Source organism: Anabrus simplex, chromosome 3 (genome assembly GCF_040414725.1).
Source record: "Anabrus simplex isolate iqAnaSimp1 chromosome 3, ASM4041472v1, whole genome shotgun sequence".
NCBI lineage: Eukaryota > Metazoa > Arthropoda > Insecta > Orthoptera > Tettigoniidae > Anabrus > Anabrus simplex.
In genome coordinates this window covers 290,909,668-290,936,300 of record NC_090267.1, presented here as the reverse complement: position 1 = coordinate 290,936,300, position 26,633 = coordinate 290,909,668, and the positions used below count along the sequence as shown (strand labels likewise).

Here is a 26,633-nt window from a genome sequence, read left to right as displayed (position 1 = left end):
ATTAAATTGGGTAAGGAGGTGGAAAGAATCGGCTGTGGCCTATGAATAGGAACGGGAAACCAGATTAAACCATTCTCAGAACAGCCGACGGCTGGGTTCGAAGCCACTCGTCACCGAATGCGGGGCTTGGGTCCATAGCCGTAGCGTGTTAACACATGCTGCCACTTCACTCGACTGGAACCATTGCCATTATGAAACAACATTTGGAAAAACAGTAGGACTAGGAGAAGGAAATCGTAAGGCAAGACCGGGCTACGCGCCGCAGCGCCGCACCGGTAGACTCGCTGCACCCCCTTCAATTTGAATGTTTGGCGCTAGATGTCACTATATTTGCTGAAAGTAGTTGAGTTAGGTCAGTAGGAAAGGTTTCTGTCGCTTGTGTGCACGCTTTCACGTATATTTTAAATATGTCTCTGGTTTTAAACTTATAAGTACAATATTTTCCTTGCAAAACGTTTAGGGCCTCTTTAATTTATTGTTTTGTTATGTGTGCTTTTCTCAATTCATTTGTATTTAGTAGTTTTAATAGATAATACTGGATGTTGTGGAGGTTCTGCATGAGGAATTCGCCATCACTACATTAATACAGCCTTGAAAACAGGGTGCGGCATCTGCCCCGTAGGTTTGGGACACATAACGCAGTGTTCTCAGGGGTGACACGCCGCACCTTGTATTGAGTTTTATAGAGTACGAAATCGTTTTTCCTTACTTTTCAGTTATAAATTAAAAATACCAACTGAATATAAAAAGCAAGGAGCAATGCAACGTGGTCAATGGAGTACCACTGACCTGCTAGAGGCAGTAAAGAAAGTTAATAGGGGGAAGCCGAGCGTCATTATGGTGTGCCAGAAAGAACTATACGCAGACTTAAATTCTTGCTGAAATCTAGCGGATTTATGTATCATTATATGAAATTTGCTGATGTAGAGTGATAGTATAAATAACCATCCTTTTGCTGACATGCATGTTGTCATCATCTGATGAGGATTCCTACAATTATTTCAAAGTGTTGACAGATCTTGCGACTCGTAATTACTTCATTCGCTGTCATTTTGAAATACGATATTGCGTGCCGCAGAAGCATAGCACGTTGCAGTTTGAATGAAAGAACTAATTAAGCTGTAATAAATCAGACGATAACAGCACCAAAACCAGACTGAACTAAGAGAATTGACAGTGGACGCATAACAAAAAAAAAAAAAAAAAAAAAAGGTGCGCACGGCCAAGTAACGGACGACAAAACACACCAAAGTGTTTCTGATGAATTAATCGTCCCATTAAACTGGGCGTTGTACTAAATGAATTCTTGAAATACTGTTCCCGGTTCTTCCCCTGAAAGTTTCAGAGGCAAGGATTATCTTAGTTTTCATGGCATTGTGAGATAACCCATGCAAATACAAGAACGTCACTTTCAAAGAGTAGCGTTACAAAAATGTTGCAAAGTTTGGGCTGGGAAGATTAGGGAGAAAGGAGGCGAGCTGCTCGATTAAGTGGTATGTTCCGAGCTGTCAGCGGAGAGATGGCGTGGGAGGTCATCAGTAGACGAAGAAGTTTGAGTGGTGTCTTCAAAAGTAGGAAAGATCACAATATGAAGATAAAGTTGGAATTCAAGAGGAAAAATTGGGGCAAATATTCGTTTATAGGAAGGGGAGTTAGGGACTGGAATAACTTACCAAGGGAAATGTTCAATAATTTTCCAATTTCTTTGCGATTATTTAAGAAAAGGCTAGGAAAACAGATAGGGAATCTGCCACCTGGGCGACTTCCCTAAATGCAGATCAGTAGTGACTGATTGATTAATTCCATATAAAATGCATTATATGCTACAAGGTAAATATAAAGTCAGTTAATATAGAATATATTATTTTGAGTCTCCACTGTCAATGTTTAAAAATAATCTGAGCTAAACTATTGTAACAGTGAATTTTCAAAGAGATCCCTGAATTTTCTCAGTACTCACACCTGAATCACCTCCGTCCACTTGGTAACACTGTTGAGTTCAATCTTTCTTTCTTTCTTTCTTTCTTAATCCTTTTATTGTCCAGGGTTGGCTTTTCCCTCGGACTTAGCGAGGGATCCCACCTCTACCGCCTCAAGGGCAGTGCCCTGGAGCTTCAGACATCGGATCGGGGGATACAACTGGGGAGAATGATCAGTACCTCGCCCAGGCGGCCTCACCTACTATACTGAACAGGGGCCTTGGTGGGGGATGGAAAGATTGGAAGGGATAGACAAGGAAGAGAGAAGGAAGCGGCCGTGGCCTTAAGTTAGGTACCATCCCGGCATTTGCCTGGAGGAGAAGTGGGAAACCACGGAAAACCACTTCCAGGATGGCTGAGGTGGGAATCGAACCCACCTCTACTCAGTTGACCTCCCGAAGCTGAGTGGACCCCGTTCCAGCCCTCGTACCACTTTTCAAATTTCGTGGCAAAGCGGGGAATCGAACCCGGGCCTCCGGGGGTGGCAGCTAATCACACTAACCACTACACCACAGAGGCGGACGTTGAGTTCAATCATTAAATTTAATTAGAATTTAAATTGTTTATTGAATATATATCTAATCTTTCCCTAATAGTACATAACATATTTAGCAATTGTTTTGTACATATTCTCGACGCTAGATGTTATGAAAGTACGTACTTCTATGAATAGTCTATCATTTTTACCTCATTGCGTCATCTGTCACGGATGTGCGGCATATTACCTATCCTTGCGTCAACTCTCCCGTTACGCACCCTTCTGTTCTTTTGTTTATAATGGACGTAAATAATTTTTACATAGCAAACTAGGTGTTAAATAATCAAGCGCACATGTTGTTCTTCCTTTTCTGAAAAAAGTTGTCAATCCCAAACCCTTACTTAAAAAGTACATACACTTAATAGAAACATGCGGCGTGTCACCCGGTCTTGCCTTATATAAAACCCCTATTCTGTCTGTCAACCACAGCGATATTGAGAAAATAACAACGTTTCAGCAGATGAAAGTGACACCAGACAGGTTGTTACCCTATCCTTTACAAGAAAAAAATACAATTAATCTCTCACAACCACGAATTTTGAACCTTTTATAGAAAATAACGGTTTTTGTTTTTGCTAGTTGTTGTACGTCGCACCGACACAGATTGGTCTTACGGCGACGATGGGACAGGAAAGGGTTAGGAGTGGGAAGGAAGCGGCCGTGGTCTTAATTAAGGTACAGCCCCAGCATTTGCCTGGTGTGAAAATGGGAAACCACGGAAAACTATTTTCAGGGCTGCCGACAGTGGGGTTCGAACCTATCTCCCGAATACGTTTCTTTGAATGAAGTGATTGTGCCATGTTCGCGCACGTCTTCATCTGGTGGTATGAGGTCGAACTATGTCCATCCACAGTTTATTTTACGTCGGAGGGACGTGGCCCTCTCTTTCGTGCTCGTGGGACTTGATTCAAGTGGATAAAGAGAGATGGCGACACATGCGGTAATGAATTCGCTGCCTGAAGCCGAGTTTTGTGCCCATCACCATATCAGCGCCAACGGACGTAGCCATGTTGAAACAATGGATCCCGTGAGATCTACGAAGTTAAGAAACATTGAGCATGGTCAAGATTTAGATGGGTTGCCATGCACTGTTGGTGGGGGGTAAGGTAATGGAGACGCGGAAAGAACTGACCACCCTACCGTGCGTAAACTTCGGCTCAGACACACCTCTGTGGAGGTTCGGACCTGCCTTCGGGCAGAATACACCCTTACTTACCACATCAGCAATATCATCAGTACCAGCCAACGGGCACAGAATAATATAGAACATATTACCAATGTGCAGCCAAAGTTGAAGCTAACCGATAGGCGTGGCTGTCAGATTGCTTGAGCCAAAACATTATAACTGTTTGCTTTCTATTATTGTTCAATGTACGAGGTTTTCATCTATTGGTATAAGACTGAATCAAATCCTACCGTCCGCTTTGAAGTTTTCGTGGTCTGAAAGCGGGCAGAAGACAATCGTTAATGCCTTTCATTCATTGTAGTGAGGTTGCCGGTTTGGAGCAAGTAGCGACATTAACATCATCTACTGACATCAAACTGAAGCAAGTCCAGCTGCCTGCTTTGATGAGATCCTACTACAGAGAGCGATGTTAGCACAAGAAAATAATGAAATATTCAATATAGGCCTATTTGTGTTTTTTTTAAAATATAAGTGACTGGCTAGTAAACATCGTCTCCAGTTGCTCGCACTATGATGACAGATTTAATGACTGAATATGGTGCTAATTAGGCCTATTTGTTTCACGATATTGTCTCCAGAGAAACATATTTTACCGAGCTCGATAGCTGCAGTCGCTTAAGTGCAGCCAGTATCCAGTATTCGGGAGATAGTAGATTCGAACCCCACTGTCGGCAGCCCTGAAAATGGTTTTCCGTGGTTTCCCATTTTCACACCAGGCAAATGCTGGGGCTGTACCTTAATTAAGGCCACTTCCTTCCCTTTCCTGTCCCACCGTCGCCGTAAGACCTATCTGTGTCGGTGCGACGTACAACAACTAGCAAAAAAGAACATTTTTTTAAGCTACAAAATGCTTTTATTTTTCATTGGAGGTTTGAGCTTTGTACTTAGTTTAACTGGCTATACGTTAAAGGAAATGTCAAAACATTGATTAAAACACGCTCTGTGTATGTGTTTATCAAGATGCCTTCAACAGTAAACTAACATATATCCAATTTTCCCAGCTTCTGTAGTACCTTCGTAGATGTTCTTACGATGTGCTCCAATGATCCAGAGTACGCTCTTCTCTGAAATTCTGCTAGGATGTGATGGATAGTTTGACACTCTGCACTGCAGTCACAGAGGGCGAAAATTCGCTTACCAAATTTACAAGGCAATGAACCACATCTTTAATTCAGAAACATATGCATTCCGTACCACCCAAAGATTAACTTTACATCCTGTGGACAAGCTTTTCCATTAGCATATCATATTGCGCATGGGCGTTGGAAGAACGATATCAACTACATTGTTTCTTCGCGACCTCCTTTGAAGTCTTCCCTAATCGAAAAGTATGGCACAACTGACCTTGAGTCAGGGGACGATAGAGTCATCTTATCCCCCATCATGTATCTCGAGAGTGATTGTTCATATATTGCCTTTGAAATAACCATCAAATTGAGTTCTATCAAGTATCCCTTCCGTTCATATTGTCGTTATTACAAATTTTCTGTCCTTAAAGGAAAAGCCAGGTAATTGTAATAATATCCGTCTCACTCTCTGGGGTTATAAAAAGTAGAGGCCTCGTCTTGATTATAGCAGGAGGTTCAAGGTACCAGCATCACGACAAATGAAATGCTGTTTGATTGGTGGCGGCAGGTGCTAGCCCATAGAGCTAACCTAGTATTTCACGGCTGTAATGTCACCTTTGAAGAACTCAGAGACCCGCCTGGGATTTCATTAGACTGTCTGCTTACCTTCGCTACAAAAACATAACGACCGATTGCGGGGGCGGTGTATTATAAGGATGTCGTCACATCTGTGACTGTAGACTTACTTTTTATTCCCACGTACACGCCACATAATGACAAGAAATGTAGCTTTAATCCTAATAACAGGGTCTGTGCATGGTGAAACTGCTGGTGTAAGGTATTAACATATGTCACATACATGTGTATAATCTGGAACCAGAGACAAAAATGAGACCCTTCTTCGAAACTAATTTCGTTGCGATTAGATCCTTTATGGCATACTGCTGTGATATACGGTTTAACGTGATAGGTTCACTTCTGGTGGGTCGTTTGATTTGCGTCTCTTTCATGAAGTCACTAATATTGTTATTGGCTTTGCGTTTAACTAAATACTTCATGAATTTAAGAATGGTTTAAAGATCTTGAACAGTGAGTGTTTAAACTCAGGTAGTACAAGTTAGAAGAGGGGTTAAAAATCTCACTATCAGCCAACCCACAGATAATAATAATAATAATAATAATAATAATAATAATAATAATAATAATAATAATAATAATAATCGTCGTCGTCATATGCCTTGGATACAGTGTGGTGATGAAGGCACTTTCTATACCCTCTCTCCATTCAGCATCTCTAAATTGTACCTACAATTAATGGAAAATAATAATAATAATAATAATAATAATAATAATAATAATAATAATAATAATAATAATAATGCAGACATTTTAATTGGATGCAATTTAGGCTTCCCTCGTGTCAATTCGACGTTTTGTTCACTCTAACCAGGTGGAAGAGTAAACCATATTTTTTCAGACAACCACCAGATGAGTTTTGAATTAACTTTGTCTTGTGAACACCAAATGTATCATCAGATAATTTTACATGTGCTAGTTTACAGCTGCACGATCTGCACTGACTTGGTGAACAAGAGCTAAAGCGGCATATTATCGTGAAGGATTATCATATAACAAACATTGTTATTACTTTGAAAATCCACAGCATGTTTCCAGTTATTTGAGCGTGTCAGGAATGGAATGAATGAAGCCCCCTTCTAGTGACGAGGATGGGAATTGTGTCGGCTGCCGAATCCTGTCGCACTCCTCTAGGACGATGATTAATGAATGTTTAATGAAATGAAGTGATATTGGGAGAGAGTTGCTGGAGTGAAAGATGGCAGGGAAAACCGGAGAAAAACCTGTCCCCCCTCCGCTTTGTCCAGCACAAATCTCACACCGAGTGACCGGGATTTGAACCACGGAACCCAGCAGTGAGAGGCCGGCGCGCTGCAGCCTGAGCCACGGAGGCTTGGTATTACTGTATGTACTGTATATGAGGATATGAGGAAAGATTTGGCTTGAGCCTTGTATTGATCTAGTCATGGTAATTAACTGAAAGTGAACGTGAGATGTATGTACTACGTATGTATGTAACGTATTCCCAACACTTCCTGCTCATTAATAGGCAAATGAATGATTGTTCAAGAATAAAGCCATGATATCTCAGTTTGCGTTATAAACGACATTTTCACCATCAGTGATACACGCTGGTATCTTTTTGGTGTATCTGCACCGGCCAATGGTGCAATTTCTTCCACTCTTCAATGGTGATTCTGCTTAGATCTTGCAGACTTCATACTCTACGAGGACATTCGACACCAGCTTGTTTGCATAATAGTCTTGTATACCAGTAGCTTTAACCGCCTTGTTACCTGCGATGACCTTATATGTTACCGAAAACTGCACTGGAATCCGCTTCCAGCTGTCAGTCGCTCTTTAAAATGGTATTTTGTTGTCTTTATAACTCCACCTAGATATTTGAACTGACTGTTCCAAATCCTTCACATGTCTCCATCTGGTTTTGCTTTCATTGTTGATCATATGCTTAATTGTATTCTGGTTGATCACAAGTCCATACATTGCAGCCTCTTCTTTCAACTCTTCGAAATCATTAGTTCTCGCCGCGAAATTTTCTAAAGAAGCGCTTGATTACCTTTCAGAAAAGGTTTTGTGTTTGGCAGAGTACTTACCATAGGGAGATTCCTTTCTAGGAAATAGCTCTGAGTAAATTCACATCATAGATGAATGCAATTACATTTTTATTTATTTATATTTGTAACGAAAATAGTTTCTATATATTAAATAAGAGTTACGGAATGATTCTTGAGAACCTAGAAAATGTTTTCTTTTTCAAACTGAAGTGACATATCATCAGAATAAGATATTTATTATTAAAATGACTACTGATCTTAGTATTGTCTTCAGTAATTTCCTAGTATTCGCCTCAAGTGCACAGATCTTCGTAAACTACTTGTGTGATAAATGTCGAAATGTATTTTAGACCTTTCCTTCCAGTCCTTTGTTATACCATTGGTTGCATGAAAAGTGCTTCGTACAGCAGGTAGACGATGAACGACATTATAATGACTGAAAATTTGGGTCTTTCATTAGGGAGTAATTTCTGGTCTACCTTACAAACTGCCGGCTGACGTCTTCCACTAGTTGTGTAAAGTGTGAGTTTTGTGAGCCCAGATCAGTAGATCACACATTTTTAAATAATGCTTAACTGAAGAGGTAGAAATGACGAATATGTCTCAGAGATATAACCCAATTTATCAATGAACTAGGAAATTGGAAATTCCAGACCAGGTATGATTAATTTGGAAAACTAACTGTCTGTAAATAAGAACAATTTTCATCGGTCAGCATTACCTTGTATCTTCTGGTAATTCTTATTTATACTAATTTTTCAAGCATGGAACATGCAGTATGGAACATGGAACACAGTTACTCTGAAGAGGTGCAAAGTTCGAAAAAAATGTGTATCTGATTTTTATATTACCTCAATATGGACATAATCATTTCCTCCACTCCTGCCCTCCTCACATCCGTTCTTTCATTCTCGTAATTTCTCATCCTTACTTTCTAACACTTTCTTCCTCCTTCTACTCTTTTCTTCGGAAAACTTTCTTCTCATTCTTTCCTTCTAGCTTCCCCTTCCATATTCTTTCTCCGTTCGTCTTCTTCCTTTCTATAATGACTTTACTTTTCACTGTTTTCTTGCGAGCTTCTTTCGTTCCTAGCACGATCCTTTCGTTACTTTCAATCCTAAAACGTTATTTTTCTTCTTCTTCCTCTTCTACATTGTTTCCTTCCTTTCCTTCCTCCCTTGTCACATTCTGTACGTATGTAGACTATTTATTTATTTGTTTGTTTATTATTTTATCTTTCTATACTATCATCTCCATTCTTCCTCACGATTCGTCCTCCTCTCTTCCCTATTCACATTTCCCTTATTCCTTATATTTCATCATCTTTTTTTACTTCTTCAACGAATTACTTGATTCTTGTGTTCCTTACTTGATACCTCTTTTCCAGCCTCCTTTCGTACCCTCTCTTGCTTCTTCCCGTTCATAATCTCTTTACTGCTCATTCCTTCCTCCTATAATTCCTGCCTACCTTCTTTCTTACCCCACTCTATAAATGGATCAGTGACGTATCAGCACGTTGGGGCGTGGCCAAGCGAGACGAGAGCCACGTGGTCAGCGTGGAACATTCTCAGACTATTGCTTGGATTTCTTGATCAGTTTCTCTATCTCCCGTGTGAAAAAGACCCTCAGTTGATCTCAAGAGGCAAAGTGAAACTCGTTCTAGCTCTCAGCCCAGCATTTAAGTCCCTGGACTGGTCGAGAATCGAATAGAGGCTCTCGGGTTGGAGGCATTCACGCCACCCCTACACCACAGGGCTGGTTTACTTTACATCTCACTCCATGCGTTACATCGTTAATTCCTTCCAACTTTCCCTCCTTAGCTTCTCACCAAGGTGGACATGGTTCGAATTCCAACCAATGCATTTGCAATTATTGAAATTAAATGTTATATCACTGTGGTTTGGATTATGAGTTAAACTGGGTGTCTTGTGGCTACAATTATGACATCTACAGCCGCGAAAAACTAACAGTCTGGTTACTATGTTTCATTTCTCTCCTCCTTCCTTTTTGTCCTTACACTTCCACACCGTCTTCCCCAGATCGTCACTTCTTCATTTCTTCACTCACTTCCTTCAGCCTTCCATATTTCGATCTTACATTAAATTCTTCACTCCATCAGTCGAAATCAGTTGTGAAGTGGTGTGCCGTTTCCATAATATGCATCCACTATTTGGAAAATGATAGCGTGGGGACTTCTTTGAATGATTGGTTCAATTATAAAACAATTTGTTGTAGAAGCGTTTTGTAGTGAATATCCCCGTGCACGACAGTTGTTGCGCAACACGGAGCCTCATCCTGTAATGAGCCGTCTTACATAAACAAGGTCGTGTTCAGGCTCAGTGTATCCTCTTATAGCAGCAGACACAGCACTGGCTGCCAGTGAACTTCTTACCATGGACTTCAGGTTCTTCGCCATCGTCGTCATTTTTGCGTTTACCAGCCAGGTCAGTAATACCTGTAAGCTTCTCCATTGGAACGGCAAGGGCATTTATTTCAGATTTTAAGAGGAAAACGTAGAAAATTTTGGGTGTTGAGTACTAGTATAAAATGAGAGATAGCATAGCAGCTTCCTGCACCATTCCATTGGTTCCAACTGGTTTGAAAGTCTGAAATAAGTAGCACTCTGGAACACAACCGAAAAGAGGAATTGGTAAAGTTACTCCATTCTTTGTATTACTCGCTTCAAGTCCTTGTGATTACCGAGTTGACAGAGCTAATATATATTTTCGGGCTGTTTCCTTCCAGATTCTATCACAAATAAATTACAAATTCAGACACAAGCTCAGATACCAGCACCACACTGGTTATCACCAATTTAAGTGTACAGGGCTATTGACCGTGATGTACGATGTATCCCATACTTACTCATTGGTGCTATAGACCTTGAAGGGCCTTGGCCTTCTTGACAGCTTTTGCCCAGACTTCTCGTCCCTTTAGATTGATCTTCTAAATCCCACCCTCCTCGGGTCCTCTTCCAAGTTATACAGCCATCTGGTTCTAGAAGTATTCCTCATTCGGTGTCCTCCTGTCTTCCCCTTGAAAATCCTCTTGACCATCCAATCTTCTGGCATTCCTTCCACCAATCGGGTTAGCTGCGCGATGTTAAGTTGCATTTAGAAGATTGTGGGTTTGAACCTTACTGTCGGCAGCCCTGAAGACAGGCAAATGTTGGTGGGTGTACCTTAATTAAGGCCACGTTCCGTTTCTCGCAGTCTTTGCCCTGTCTTATCCCATTGTCGCCGTAAGACCTGTCTGTGTCGCTGCGACTTAAACATGTGTTTGTAACATTCTTTCCATGTAGCCCTATTATCGTAGTCTGTTACTTTAAATTTCTGATATAATATCAGATATATTGTGTATTTCTCGAATATCTCAGTTGCTTCTTACTCTACAAACTCCACAATCATTCATTTTTCTTTCCTATCTCCTTAAGAATTCCACAGCGTATGTCATTGTCAAGGTATCTGAACCATACATTATTACAGGTTTCACCACAGTACAATACACTATTAACTTAAGCTGTATACGATATCTCCGATTCATAAAACAAAGAGCCAAACACGGTCAGCATATGCAGAGTTGTATTTTGTCGAATTCACAAAAAAATATGTTTTGTTACAGCATTTTCCTTTAACTTCGTTTCACACGACAAATTTACCATTTAGTCGTCTTCATCTCGAAAAAGAAGTCACCTGTGAAGCAAGAGTATGGTAGCTCTCCACTTCCAATTAGTCTCTTTAGTTGCTCTTCGTGCAGCTTCGTTGCAGAGCAGTGAACGCAGAAGAGGTCTGTAACAACTGTAAAAGACTAAAGAGCTTCCATAGCAAATACCTGTTTACATACCGAGGTTTCGCGAAGTGAACTACGGTGTCAATATTGCACCACTTACAAAATTGAGGAAATAACAGAAAGGAAGACTCGAAGTCTATCGTTAAATTTCCTTGTCACGTGTAGTAAAAAGAAAACGTAGTTAGATGCGCAGTTACCAACCGACAATATTACTCATAGCCAGTTTGTCAGTTTGTTCAACGCACGCGTCTTAAATTGCACAAGTTTTGTACATAGTAGATCTAACGTGGATTTTTTTTTTTATTTCGTTAGTTACCTTAATAAAAATGTTCAACCCGTTGTCAGTTAATGTTCATTGCTACACTTATATTTTGGTAATCAAGGAATAATTATTTCAACATTAATATCCGTAATTGAACGGTTTCGCAGAACTCTTTAGCTCGTACAACTGCAGATCTGTGTAAGTAAATGCGAAATGCCACTCACTGATAAATATAGCTCAGGAAACACCTAACCGACGAAAGTGAAATTTGGTATAATGGTTCCTTGTATATAATAAGTAATAGTTAAAAACGTGTTTGAAAAATTCAGCCCCTAAGGGTTAAAAATTAGGGTAAAGAAACACGAAAAATTGGCAATGTTTCGAAGCGACAGGTAACAGATTGTTATGATGTAACAGGTAATATTTAAACCGTTGACACGTCGCGGGCTGATGTAATAGTTCTGCGGCTGTGTTGTGGCAGGCAGACCATACTTTGAAATAAAGCAGTTGGTAGCTTTGCTTCTTGCTACAGTATGATCTGTTGGTTGAAAGTGAAGGGATTTACATGTTTTATGTCACTAAAAGAATGTGATCATACTTTATTTATATATGTCAGTGGAAGGTGTATTTATTGACGGGGTAAGAGTACCTCACTATGTGGTGACTGTCCTTGCTCTCATATTAATTCAGGGCAAATACAAGCTCAGGTATGGTGTTAGAATGACGTCATGTGCATTAGGTAAACTTATTATTATTATTATTATTTTTTTTTTTGCCATTTGCTTTACGTCGCACCGACACAGATAGGTCTTATGGCGACGATGGGATAGGAAAGGCCTAGGAAGTGGAAGGAAGGGGCCGTGGCCTTAATTAAGGTACAGCCCCGGCATTTGCCTGGTGTGAAAATGGGAAACCACGGAAAACCATCTTCAGGGCTGCCGACAGTGGGGCTCGAACCCACTATCTCCCGATTACTGGATACTTGCCGCACTTAAGCGACTGCAGCTATCGAGCTCGGTAAGTCAACTTCTATGGACACTTCCTGTGTATTCATAATATACAAATCATTCCCCTATGTGTAATACTTTTGAATTTTGTTACATGGAAAGCGTTTCATCTAACCCCGATCAAAATTTGAAAAACATTTCATGTCGAAACATTGAACAGACTTTTAAATTCACTCGTGCCAGGGAATAACAATATAAGTCAGAAAAGTTGAAGTTCCAAGGGAAAACATATTGTTGTTTTTAAACAATAAGAAATCACCGATTAAACAATATTGTATGAAACAGCTTTCTTAATGGTTTTGGTTTCATTTTGTTTAATTCAAAATATTAATGAAGTATCTACTTTGGATCTTGAATGAAAGCGACTTGTCCTATAATAACCAGGTATTATTTTCTGATGTAGACCAGTCAGAACCAAAGTGATGTAAGTCATATTCGTGTATTATCAGCTAGTAAGATTTAACAGCTCTTTATAACAAAGACACAACTAATCATTAATTTACAAGACAATAATGTCCACGTCCACAATGCCAACAGAAAATATACTACACACAAGACAAACTGACTTATTCGGCTGAAGCCACATGTATTAACAATATTCAGAATAGTAACAAGATAACTCAGCTTACCTGGTGCTTACCGGTGACTGTTTTGTACTATTGAATAATCTGGAAGTAAAATTTGGGGACCGATGACCTAGCTGTTAGGCCCGTTTAAACAACAAGCATCATCAAGCAAGTAAAATTTGACTATTTCTTCAGTATTATGACAAAATGACTTATCTTGTTAGTGTCAAAAATAGAGAGGATTGACCTTAGTAGGTTACTGCAAAAATATAAAAAATTGAAAAAGAAATACTTATCTGCTTTTCCTTGAGATGAGTGAATTGCTCCATGAGCAACGTATGAAGAGGGAGACACTGCACTAATCACATTAGTTCTCTCCATCTTAATCAAAAGTGAACTACAGCACGTTGATATTTATATAACGTAGTGAGTGAATACACGTTCTTCAACAGTGTTAAACATCTAGTCTCCTATTCAGAGGCAGGTGGTCTTTGCACCAACTAGAAGTACACATTCCTTCGTTCTCCTGCGGGTAGCGTTTTTTATTAGCAGCCGATATTCCACATTCAAACTGGACGTTCACGATGAAAGCGTTCTCGTTACAAGTTGCAAAATATGGTATGACATACAGCAAAAGACAAGGACGTCTGGGATAATGAGTTTCGACACTATCAGTTAGTCCCCTGAATGACCGAGTATGATAGCCACAGGAATGAAACGGTTTGACGCCCGGCTATATCGGCAATCCACCAAACGTTTCTGTGAATTTGTACTGTACACTGCTACATCATCATCATCATCATCATCATCATCTGTTTACCCTCCAGGTTCGGCTTTTCCCTCGGACTCAGCGAGGGATCTCACCTCTACCGCCTCAAGGGCAGTGTCCTGGAGTGTCGGGGTATACAACTGGGGAGTATGACCAGTACCTCGCCCAGGCGGCCTCACCTGCTATAGTGAACAGGGGCCTTGTAGGGGGATGGGAAGATTGGAAGGGATAGGCAAGGATGAGGGAAGGAAGCGGCCGTGGCCTTAAGTTAGGTACCATCCCGGCATTCGCCTGGAGGTGAAGTGGGAAACCACGGAAAACCACTTCGAGGATGGCTGAGGTGGGAATCGAACCCACCTCTACTCAGTTGACCTCCCGAGGCTGAGTGGACCCCGTTCCAGCCACCACTTTTCAAATTTCGTGGCAGAGCCGGGAATCGAACCCGGACCTCCGGGGGTGGCAGCTAATCACGCTAACCACTACACCACAGAGGCGGCATACACTGCTACATGGTGGATAAAAATACACTGGCCCGAAAAATATATGTAAGACTGACGCGGAATTGGCCCTTATTAATAAACAGAACCACGCATTACAGGAAATGCTGGAAACAGTGATTTCGGTGCATCAATCGGTTGCTGTCATATGTCTGCACGTGCACATCTCCCGACTACGTCGCTGTGCTATAAGGTGTGAGTGATTGAGAGGCGCAGATATGTTCAGTGACCAGTTGAATGCAACCACAAAATGGTGTTCACGATAAAACAGGGCGTGTTCATTCTCGAGTGTTATGCTAAGCACGATTCGTGGAAAACCTGTGCGAAACTGTCTGCGCATGAGTTTAAGACTAGAAGTGTTTTGGCAAAACCTGCAGCAAAGTCTGCAATGCAAAACCTATTGGCAAAATGGCGTGAAACATTGCTCAAGTGAAGAAAAGCCTGGAAAGAAGTGCAAAGAAATCTCAACGCCGTTTATCTGTGCAAGTGGGAATTAAGAGAACGTCTTGTCGAAACATCATCAAAAAGGATCTGCATCTGTACTATTACTACATTTCATTTCGTACCCTGAAGGGGTGCGGCGGGCCTCTTAGAAAGCAATGCCTTGTCTCAAGACAGGGAGATTAGGAGCGGCGAAGGTGAGGTATGGAAAAGGTGAGGGGGTTGGCGGCCGTGGCCTATACAAGGAACTGTCCCGCCATTCACCTTAGTGGAGGTAAGTGGAAAACCACGGAAAGCCATTCTCAGGACAGCCGACAGTGAGGACCAGTCCGTTTTCGTCTTCCGAATGCAGAGCTGTAGAGCCTCACCGGTAAGCCTAAGCTCACTCTACTCGGTTTGTCGGTCTAGTAGTAGGAATTAAAGCAGAAAAACACCATGCTGGATGACTGTGTTGCTGCTGCTAGTGGAGGTGGTGCTATCCCTATTACAGTTTCCTTTTTTTTTTTCAATCGCCAGGCTCCTTCCAGCAGTTATCACTACAGAAGGGGGCTATTATCTTTATTATTACAAATTATTATTATCGTGAGTAGCTTCGCGATATTAGGCTCCACCGAGCAGTGATCACTGCGTGGAGGGCGCACTATACCTATCATAGTTTTTTCATTATTTATAACTGTAGATTAGATTTATTCCCAGGGCTAACGGCTCTCCGGAAGTGAGTTGACCGTGGGCCATTGGTTTCCAAATACTATATTGTTTTGTTTAATCGAATTATTATTTTGTCATTGTTCTCAAGCAGGGGAGTTTCTACATTCTGTATTTGCTTAGGCTATTGTGGGCTTGAACACTATACTGGGCGAAGGTCTGTAAGGTTAAATAAATCCTACTACTACTACTAGGCCTACTCTTTTTTTGCTAGGGGCTTTACGTCGCACAGACACAGATAGGTCCTTTCTGTATGAGCCAAATCCTTTGTTAGTCGTAGAATCGCACCACCACCACCTCCACTAGTAGTAGTAGTAGTAGTAGTAGTACCGGGCAAGTTCGCCGTGCGCGTACAGGCGCGCGGCTGTGAGCTTGCATCCGGGAGATAGTAGGTTCGACGATGGGATAGGAAAGGCCTAGGAGTTGGAAGGAAGCGGCCGTGGCCTTAATTAAGGTATAGCCCCAGCATTTGCCTGGTGTGAAAATGGGAAACCACGGAAAACCATCTTCAGGGCTACCGATAGTGGGATTCGAACCTACTATCTCCCGGATGCAAGCTCACAGCCGCGCGCCTCTACGCGCACGGCCAACTTGCCCGGTACTACTACTACTACTACTACTACTACTACTACTAGTAGTAGTGGAGGTGGTGGTGGTGGTGCGATTCTACGACTAACAAATGATTTGACTCATACAGAAAGGACCGAACATAAGCAGATGGCCAATCTTTCCTAGAATTGAGTACAGCTATCCTGTGTTGGATTCCATTCAAGGACTTTCCCACTCTCGTCCGATACATATTGGCTAATGTCTTATTTCATGTACGAAGATACAACATTCTGTCTTAGAACCTGTAATTACAATTAAAAGCACAAATTCACACCGCTCAATGACGTAGGTATACGGGATTGATACTGAAAGGAACTGATGATGATTATTATTATTATTATTATTATTATTATTATTATTATTATTATTATTATTATAGGGATTATAGACATTTGATAGGCGTTAATGTATGAGAGCAGCTTTTATTTTGAATAATGTTACTACTACTCAGTTACTACTTTCAAGTTAAGAGAATTTACTGAGCCATAAATAAAGTAGGCTTTGTTCACACATTGATTAAAAAGAAGAGAAGAGTCTACGTGAACATTTCTTCTACCAGTTTCGTGTGTTTCTTTTTAATTGGCAAAAATTATCGTCCGTGGACCAGGACAATACAATGGTCGGCCATCTGTTGTCTGAGAAGGATCCACGGTCTAGCAGCCGGGAAGCAAATGGGTACTATTTACAAGAACTAAGCGAAAAACGGCTCGGTACGCCCTTGCGAGGGTAAATAGCGGAACACTAGCCGCTACTTCCGGCCGGACAGGTGGTTTACTCTGTAAAATACTTCTATGTGACTTCACGGTACTCAGCTTGTCTTTACCTGGAGACCTTAATTATGTGACCTCTACTTTTGGTAATGTTTCGAAAGTTAAAGTAATTGTAAAGAGAGGTATTGTGTACTTTCATCGCGTGCCTCATAATGCTATGAGGCATCATGCATTAATGTTATTGGTGTTATGTCTCGCGAACTACTTTTACGGTTTGCAGAGACACAGAGGTGCCGTAATTTTGTCCCGCAGGCGTTCCTTAACGTACTTATAAATCACCGATATGAGGCGGGTGTACTTGAGAGCACCTTGAAATACCACTAGAATGAACCGGGATCGAACCTACCAATTTGGACTTAGAAATCCTGCGTTTCTACCGTCTGAGCCACTGAGCCCGAAATTGTTGAAACCTATGTGTTATTATTTTTTAAAAAAAACTTTGATATAGGTGTGTTGATCAATTTCTTTCGTTAAGGGCGTGTTACCAAACGATAACGCCATGGATCCTACACCATTTTGGAGTTTGATTGACTGAGAGCTACTCTCCTTATCGGACGAAATATTACTCTACTTACGGTTCTCGTGAGTCTGGGAGCAATCCTCCTAGAACCTCAGGTTAGTTTTAGCCCTTCAGTGAGAGCACTGTCATAACAAACACAGCAGGCAATTTTAAATCTAACATTTCTACTACCATGAACGAAACCAGTGTGATCCTCGTGTAATCTTTTATTACCATTTCCTTTGCCGTAGATTATGATTTTAATTAAATCAATATATCTTCGTGGATGTACAGTATTTATTAATATTTAGAAATTTCATGATCCGTATTGAAGTGGGATTACAATTCTCTCGGTTTTTCTAGACTTTTCTTTTTAATCTTTACTTCCGATCTTTTGCCTAATTCGACTTTTAATTTCTTCTGCAGGTTCCAAAACCCATATTGAAGTGGGAATTAATTCTTTGTATTTAATCAAGTTCCATGTTTATGTTTATTTTTCGGAACCAAACTACAGAACACACATAGTGTCAACTTCATACGACATTAAACTGCGCAGCATAACTTAACAGTTTACAAAAACTAAAGACATATACAAGCTGGACAAACCGCCATCGTCATTTTAACGGATTTTAAACTGAAACGCAACATCATCATGTACCATATTTTATTTCATATTCATCTGTGCAAGTGTTATAGTGTGTTTTAAAGTTGTTTTAAAGTTATAGTTCATATTCATCCACGCAGGTGTTATAGTGTATTTAAAGGTGTTTTAAGGTTATATTGTATTTGCCCGATTTGACTTGTTGGCTGATGATGGCACATAGTTTGGTGCCGAAACTAGTACCTCATGTGAACGATATGTGATTCATTCACGTTAATAAATAGGAGGAACCCTCTTAATTTCAATTATTGTAATTACAGTATTTCCTCCTACTACTGGCTTTTATACGTACCACTATTTCCTTTCTGCCTACATGACGTAAGTGATTTTAAACGTTCCTATAAAGCATTCTTCACCATGTCTTTCCGTATTTCCATCGCATTAAACAGTGGCTTATTTGGTCCTGATCAGTCATAAACCTACCCACGTTTTCTCAAGCTCTAGCACAACATTGAACATACTTCATAGATATTTCTTTGGAGAATCAAATCTGTCATTCGAACATTATATTTTAGCACATATTTTCAAATACGATTTGTGGTTCAGTTTTTTTTACTTCACGTCTGCCACCTGTCAGTATCAAGAAACGAAAAGGTGTTGTACATAGTACAACTATCATTTGCTTAGTCCCTTCCCTGCATGTGGATAGAATGGCTATACCTTTGTTTAGAACATGTTGAGGGGCTTTAAATTAAGGTTAGGTCTCCTTTAATTAAACTCGCTGAAAGCAAGAATATGGGATTAAACCGCGAGTCAACCTGCACACTGTTTCGAAATGAAATAATGTTGCTCCCTTCACTATTTTCAACTCTAGAGTTGTACATTATTTTAATAAGAACACATTTTAATGAGTAGAGGGTGGAGTTTTAACTGGAACATTGCTCCTTCATCTATGTAATATTGATATTTTCATCACCGGGAGAGTTGGCCGTGCGTGTAAAGGCGCGCGGCTGTGAGCTTGCATCCGGGAGATAGTAGGTTCGAATCCCACTATCGGCAGCCCTGAAAATGGTTTTCCGTGGTTTCCCATTTTCACACCAGGCAAATGCTGGGGCTGTACCATAATTAAGGCCACGGCCGCTTCCTTCCAACTCCTAGGCCTTTCCTATCCCATCGTCGCCATAAGATCTATCTGTGTCGGTGCGACGTAAAGCCCCTAGCAAAAAAAAAAAAAAAAGATATTTTCATTAAGTTGCTCAGATTTGCCGTACGGTACACGACGGTCAAAGACGTTGACAGCCATTACTATTAATTGTGGTTATCTGTGGAACGGTGTAAGAAGCTAACGGACGTGTATTGAACACATCTTTAAGTATGTTTCAAAAAACATTCAAAGCTTAAGGACATTCGCATGAGCTATCCTATATGTCGAATAAGATACTTCACACATCTGAAGATTTCTACTTATACGCTTTCATCTGTGACTCTTATCTTCATTATCTCTTTCATACCATTTACTGCCCCTCTATTATACATTTCAGAATAGTGAGGGACATGTACTGCGAGTCAAACTTCTTTTCTTGGTAACTGCATCATTGGTATTCTTCGACATTTTTAAAGCAGTTTCATTCTTTCACTGTTTGAAAATAACCTTGCATTTCCTTTTCATGACACATTCGCTTTCAGAAATGGAAGGAGCGTCGTTCTTTCTGAAAATTTTCATAGAAATTGACCTCCAGTTTTCTCTTTTTGCTATTTGCTTTACGTCGGCCCGATATAGATAGGTCTTATGGCGACGGTGGGATAGCAAAGGGCTAGGAATGGGAAGGTCGCTGCCGTGGCCTTAATTAGGGTACAGACCCAGCATTTGCCTGGTGTGAAAATGGGAATCCACGGAAAGCCATCTTCAGGGCTGCTGACAGTGGGGTACGAACCCACTATCTCTCGAATACTGGATACTGGCCGCACTTAAGTGACTGCAGCTATCGAGCTCGGTCCTCCAGTTTTCCTACTGGCAGAAAAACATTTAGAGTAATTGTTAAGAAGTGTAATGCTAAACCATTCGTACATCAAATAACAGATTCTCTCATAATACGATTGCTGCAAATTTTGTTGTGTCGCATTGAATAAAATATAATTATAGTGTGTAACTATGTGGTAAAGGTCGTGGAATGAGGAGATGGTGGGTTTGAACCTCTCAGCCGTTAGTCCTGAAGATGGCTTACCTTGGTTTCCCAGTAACGGGTCTATAAACTTACGCAAACGATAAAACCTAATAGCCGATTTGTGTAGGGAGAGGGAGAAATAAATGGGAGGTAAGGATAGCTGGAAATACAAAAATGAAAAGCACAAATTCCACGTCTTCACTCACAGTACCATATTCATAGATGGGTTATTTCTTCTCATCAATATTACTTCTTTTTTCTTATATTTATTCTTGTCCTCCACCTTCGAGCCACTTTAGGACGCCAAGCATCATTGCACATGGAGGGTGGAACCATTGCCGAGAGAGATCTGCAGTACTGAAATGTGATCCAGAAATGCCAAACCTCGTGGCGCAACAGCCCCGAGGGGCCATGACCTACCAAGTGACTGCTGATCAGTCCCAAGGCCTGCAGATTACGAGCTGTCCTGTGGTCAGCACGACGAATCCTCTCGACCATTATTCTTGGCTTTCTGGATCGGGGCCGCTATCTCACCGTCACATAGCTCCTTAATTATAATCGCGTAGGCCTCGAACCAGTCCTCAGATACGGGTAAAGTTTCCTGACCTGGCAGGGAACCGAACCTGGGATCTCCGGGTAAGAGGTAGGCACGCTACCCCTACACCGCGGGGCCGGCATGCTGAAATGTGATAGATAAGAAAGGCTGGATAAATACAGTAAAGGAGTATGATGTGAAGCGAAAAGTCGTACTTAGGACAGAATAAGTAGGCCTATAAAGAAGTACGTCTGATGACAGGAAGCCAAAAAGGATAAACTCAATGGCAAGTACTGGCTTTCTGAGCCAGTGGTGACGGATTCGATCCCACTTCAGTTCAGTGGTATTTAAAGGGATTGGAATATGCCGCCTAGTCTCGATAGATTTGCCGACACGAAATATATTTCCTGCAGGACCAAATTTCTGGCACCTCGATGTAAAACCAATGACATTATTATTAAACAGAATGGCAGATCAAGTTCCCTTATTTCTTTATGAGTTTTCGTTTTTTGTCCCATTTCCCCTTTTCACTCGTCCCAATGTCCTCACTGAACTCTCGTTGCTCTTATCAGCTGTGTGTCTTCTTATCCCCTGATTTTTTTTGTCTTCAGATGTTACTACAAGCTGAATTGTATAACAAAATCGATCTTCATATACTTCGAAGGAACATAAAGAATAGGAATATGTTTGTGGATGACAATGAATAACTTGAAAAATATCAATACCTGTACCTCTACTACTACTACTACTACTACTACTACTACTACTACTACTACTACTACTACTACTACTACTACTACTAGTACTACTACTCACAATAGGAGGCCGAAAACGCCGCAAGATTTCCCAGAAATCGTTCCTCAAGGTGATCGATTTTTCGTTATTTCCCTCCAGTATTCAGTACCTCCCATCTTCCGAATGTCATCTTGTTCTTGTACGTATAGGTGATCTCGTTCCATTAGATTTGATGTGGATAATGTCTTCTGGAAACTGATCGTTGTCCATTCTATCAACATGGCATCCCTCCGCCCCCTCTGAAGTCGTTTGGCTTTCGCAATCACAACTATGTTAGCATCTTGGTAAATGTCCTCAAGTTCCGTGCCGTGTATTATTCTCCATTCTCTGATGTACGGTTTTTTTACAGCCAAGTAGGTTCCTCTCAAATATTAGAAGTTAATGAAGAGCATGCTAACAAATTCTCGAGTTCTGACAATCATACAAAATAACATAAATAATGAGAGTTTTATACAGTTGAATTTTTGGGTTTCTTGATAGACAGCCTGATTTTCATCAGGAAGTGAATTTGTAATATCAATGGTTTCTGGCTTGAAGGCGTGATTTAATCTCCGCTTCTAATGACCAATTTTCTGTCAACAGCAAACCTAGGTATTTGAATTATTATTTTAAACTGTAGGCTTTTTCCTAAACCTAATAAAAATTATTTGCTGCTTGTTCTCGTGTTTCACTCATATCTTTAATAATAATAATAATAATAATAATAATAATAATAATAATAATAATAATAATAATAATAATAATAATAATAATAATAATAATAAATAATAATAATAATAATAATAATAATAATACTAATAATAATAATAATAATAATAATAATAATATGGCATTATAATCTCTTAAGCTATTGATGATCTTAACAACACTGTTGATCCTCAGGATTGTATTGTTCCAGGTGAATGGTTCAGTTCAGGATCGTCTGCAGTTAGCGGAGGAGCGAGCTCGTGAAACCCTGCACAAGCTACTGACAGACACCAGAGCGATGCTAAACGACTCCATAGCGTCTCTGCAGAACTCTCGGATCTCCATAACTGATGCCACTGCTGAGGCTGCCATGGATGCTTCAGCTTCTTTGTCTGTATTCCTCGACACTGTCCGTCAACTAATACATACGGCTCTGGATAGTGTTCCTGATCGAGACGTGGCTTTACACTGCGTGGAAGGAGTAGAGATGCTGGTGGAAGAGGCGGTAGGCTCTGCTGTTCGAGGTATCGGGAAGTGCGCGTCTGAGGCTGCCGGAACGGATCAGAACCTCATGGTGAACTTAGCCGAACTGGTCCAGGACGCCGAGCGTCTGGCTCTACAGGCAGCGGCCGGCTTAGCCCTGCAGCAGTGTTCGTCACTGCCACGCCTCAAGGATGCCCTCAACTGTGTAGCAGAGCTAGTGCGCGCCACCAGGACAGAGGTGCAGAACAGAGTGGGTGCCGGGGTGCGGGAGGCCAGAGCTATGGGAGATAAGGCGTCTAGGACAGTCGAGGGTGCCGGAAACTGCATTGCAGATGAACTGCAAGGGGCTAGGCAATATGTGGCGAACATCACTGCTCAATTTACCGAGTGTGTGGACAATCTTAAGTGAGCAGAAGCTAGGCATCGTAATGTGTCATTTTGTCCTGTGTTTAAACATTCATCAGACTAAATGTGGTAAATGTTAACGAATGAGTTACATCACTGTAAATAAACTAAATACACTACAATACTTTGTTCAACGTATACAAATCTAGCAGGCAAAAGTTGATCAATTTTAACGAATGAATTGTATCATTGTAAATACACTATTAAACAGTACCATATGATACTTCCGATATTTAAAATTTATCAGACCAAAACTGATGGATTTTAACGAATGACTTGCATCACTATATATACACTATTAAATACACTCTACTATTTTGTTCTGCGTATACAATTCTATGTGAAAAAAATAGATTGATTATAATGAGTCAGTTTCATCACTGTAAATACAGTGCACTAGTTTGTCCTGCATATAAAAATGGATCAATTTTAACGCACGAATTGTACCATAGTAACACTATTAAACGTACCATACGAGTTTGTTCGGGGTTAAAAGTTTATCAGACCAAAACTATTTAATTTTAACGAATGAGTTACATTAGTGTAAATACACTGTATTATTTTGTTCTGTTGCATCCGGGAGATAGTGTGTTCGAACCCCACTGTCGGCAGCCCTGAAGATGGTTTTCCGTGGTTTCCCATTTTCACACGAGGCAAATGCTGGGCTGTAACTTAATTAAATCCACGGCCACGTCCTTGCAACTCCCAGGCCTTTTCACTCCCATCGTCGCCATGAGATATATCTGTGTCGGTGCGACGCAAAGCCAATTGTTATTATTTTGTCCTGAGTATTTAAAATATCAGGAAAAAATGATGAATTATAACGAGAGAATTACTTACTTACTTACTTACTGGTCGGCGCTACAGTCCTTGTAGGTCCTTGGCCTCCTTTATCACCTGCCTCCATTCATCTCGGTCCTCAGCTTTTCTTCTCCAACGTTTAACTCCTAACTTTCTAAGGTCATCCTCAACATCATCAATCCATCTTTTCCTGGGTCTTCCTCTCCTCCTCCTTCCATCAAGTTTCCCTATAAACACCTTTTTAACGGTGCAGGTTTCTGCCATTCTCTGAACTCAACTTGCCAGGTCTCTTCAATGTCTTAACATTCCACGTTGCTAATATAATATCCTTTTTCCTTCTCTTTAGCCGTTTTTCTCGCCGGTTCGTCACCAAGTTTTCCAGTCCTGCTTTATTCATTCTTAAGGTATCCGTAACAGTTTTTTTTTACGAGGTAGGGGAGTTAACCCTACGCTCAACCCCCAACCTGGAGGACCAGGGTATCACTCTTAGTCTGGATCATCACCTTAGACCTGTCCGGCTTGAGTGGCCCTACCAGGAGCAGATGCTCCCGCCGGCATAGCTCTAAGGATCATTTGACCACGCAAGCCTCCAATAAACACCCGGCAAAATGTATTTTGCCTTCGTCAAGGTGGTGATACCTTCGGGAGGATAACGAGAGAATTGTATCATTGTAAATACAATATTTAACGTACCACACGATTTTGTACGGTGTTAAAGAATTTATCAGACCAAAACTGATGAATTTGAATGAATGTATTGTATCATTCATACTAAAATAATAAACGTGTTTGGATGTTTGTGTAACTATCACGTGTGAAGGACATGATGCATCTCGATTAAATTATCACATACAATATTAGAGTGTCTTTTTAGTCTTCAGCCTGGTGGCTGGTTGGACCTTCAAAAAAGCACTAAACCTGGTTGTGTGGTTGTATGGGAACTGTAAAAGTGGATGGCGGGAGACATGCTAGGCAAGATGAGGAGTGAAGTAGTTTGCCATTGCTTTCCTTAGTGGGTCATAAGGAGGCATTGCAGCATGACTGGAACTGATGATGATGATGATGCTTGTTGTTTTAAGGGGCCTAACATCGAAGGTCATCGGCCCCTAATGGTACGAAATGAAAGAACAAAAATTGAAAAGGCATCCACTGACCAAAATAAAAATAAAACATGGCATGAAGAATTAATGGATGGACAGGAACTCAACAAAACACAAAACAAACAAACAAAAACCAGTGGATCGGACTCAATACAGATCGAAAATAACATGATTACCGACCAAGGAACCACTTATAAAGCACAATGATGCTTGGTGTCTAAAGGGGGTGCAAAATCCACGTCTAAGGCCCCACAGAATGGTACATGTGGCGAGTAAAATAGAACCATGGTATGTGTCATGTTGGGGTATTAATCAGAAGTAGCGAAGACTCACGGTGTTCCACAAAAGATGGTACTACTCACAAGTATTGCAATACGTACAAGTAACGCAGACCTATGGTGTGTCTCACACAATGGCCCAACTCAGAGTCAACGCAAACCGAGAAGGTTCCCCACCTAGGTGTACTAAACACGGGCGCCGGTATTCCCGTGGTGTTCCTCACATAGTGGGTACTAATCACAGGCAACGCAGACCCACGGTGCTGCTCATATAGTGGTACAACTCACAGGCTACGCCCAGACCCGCGGTGTTGCACACATGGGTACGACGCACGGGTACTGGAATCCACCAGGCCAGGCTTTTACTGCTACTAATCACAAACCTATTTCGTACCGAATTTAGTGGTACTACTCGCAAGTACAGGCAACCTATGGTGTTCCCCGCGTGATGGTACGATTCAAAATTATTTGCATGGCTCTAATTCAGTCAGCCCTTGGTCGCCCCTTTTAGTCGCCTCTTACGACAGGCAGGGGATACCGCGGGTGTATTCTACATGTGCGTCCCCCACCCGCAGGGGGTAGTGTGTTTGGTCCGCGAGAGGTATTTTATTTCCCTCAAGTCCGCCGGCAAGCCGGTTAGGACCTCCCTATCCGCCACCTGGGACGCGCCACGTGGGAGTATCACCTCTCCCCCTGCTACGCCTGGGTAGCAGGTTCGTGGATGACTGGAACTAGTCCTATGAATAGCACCTTTCAAAACACCCAGACGCACTATATGTCGTTTTTCTCTGGCCTATTCCGAGAGAAAGATTTATAAATATTGCATCCATAAAGAAACAGCAACAAGAGGAACATTTAGAGAGTGACCTGGAATTACTTCCACGCTATCTCATTAAGGAATGTGCGCCTGCGACCCTTAAAAGTAATGTGCTGTCTAAACGCTTAGTGCTAGTCAAATATGCAACCTAATAAGTATATTTAAAATTCAATTTCCTCCAATGCAGTTTACGTGTATTTTCTGCTCAACTCGAAAAGTTTTCCAAGAAAATACGCTTTTATGTGTTCTGGCGCATGTTTTACCCATATAAACCTAACTAATCGGCAAACTGGCAGTCTTATGAAAAAATCTTTGTAATTTGCTAGAAAATGTTCATGTGTAAGTGACACAGCTGTGTTAAGGAAATAGTAAACCGGAAGTGATGGACCTCTTTATGTCTGTCTTCATGTGTTCCATTTATCAGCAATTTCTGAGGAATGAAGTCAGTTTGCAGGGACACCCTATCCCCTTTCGAAGTAAAACACAAGTCTAATAACACGCTTCTGGTAAAGATCAAGCTATGCACTATAATCTATGCTTACTTTCTGCCCGACCTCAAGGATGTAGACATAATAGATGACCTAGCCACAGCACTAGGCAAAGCGTCGGAAGTAGAACTTTTACTCGTAAC

The 26,633-nt window shown here is 41.1% G+C and overlaps 1 protein-coding gene across 1 annotated transcript; it reads left to right on the top strand.

Moving 5' to 3' along the window:
* Positions 1-9,755: 9,755 nt before the first annotated feature.
* On the top strand, positions 9,756-23,229 carry LOC136867243 (uncharacterized). The gene is made up of 2 exons (XM_067144383.2): positions 9,756-9,865; positions 22,330-23,229. The coding sequence occupies exons 1-2, from the start codon at positions 9,815-9,817 to the stop codon at positions 23,008-23,010; spliced, it is 732 nt and encodes a 243-aa protein (XP_067000484.2). The 5' UTR covers positions 9,756-9,814; the 3' UTR covers positions 23,011-23,229.
* The last annotated feature ends 3,404 nt before the right edge of the window (positions 23,230-26,633 follow it).

Coding starts and splice junctions, on each gene's coding strand:
- LOC136867243 (XM_067144383.2), top strand. CDS start 9,815: ATGGACTTCAGGTTCTTCGCCATCGTCGTCATTTTTGCGTTTACCAGC. Junction 9,866..22,329: donor TTTTTGCGTTTACCAGCCAG/GTCAGTAATACC, acceptor GTATTGTTCCAG/GTGAATGGTTCAGTTCAGGA.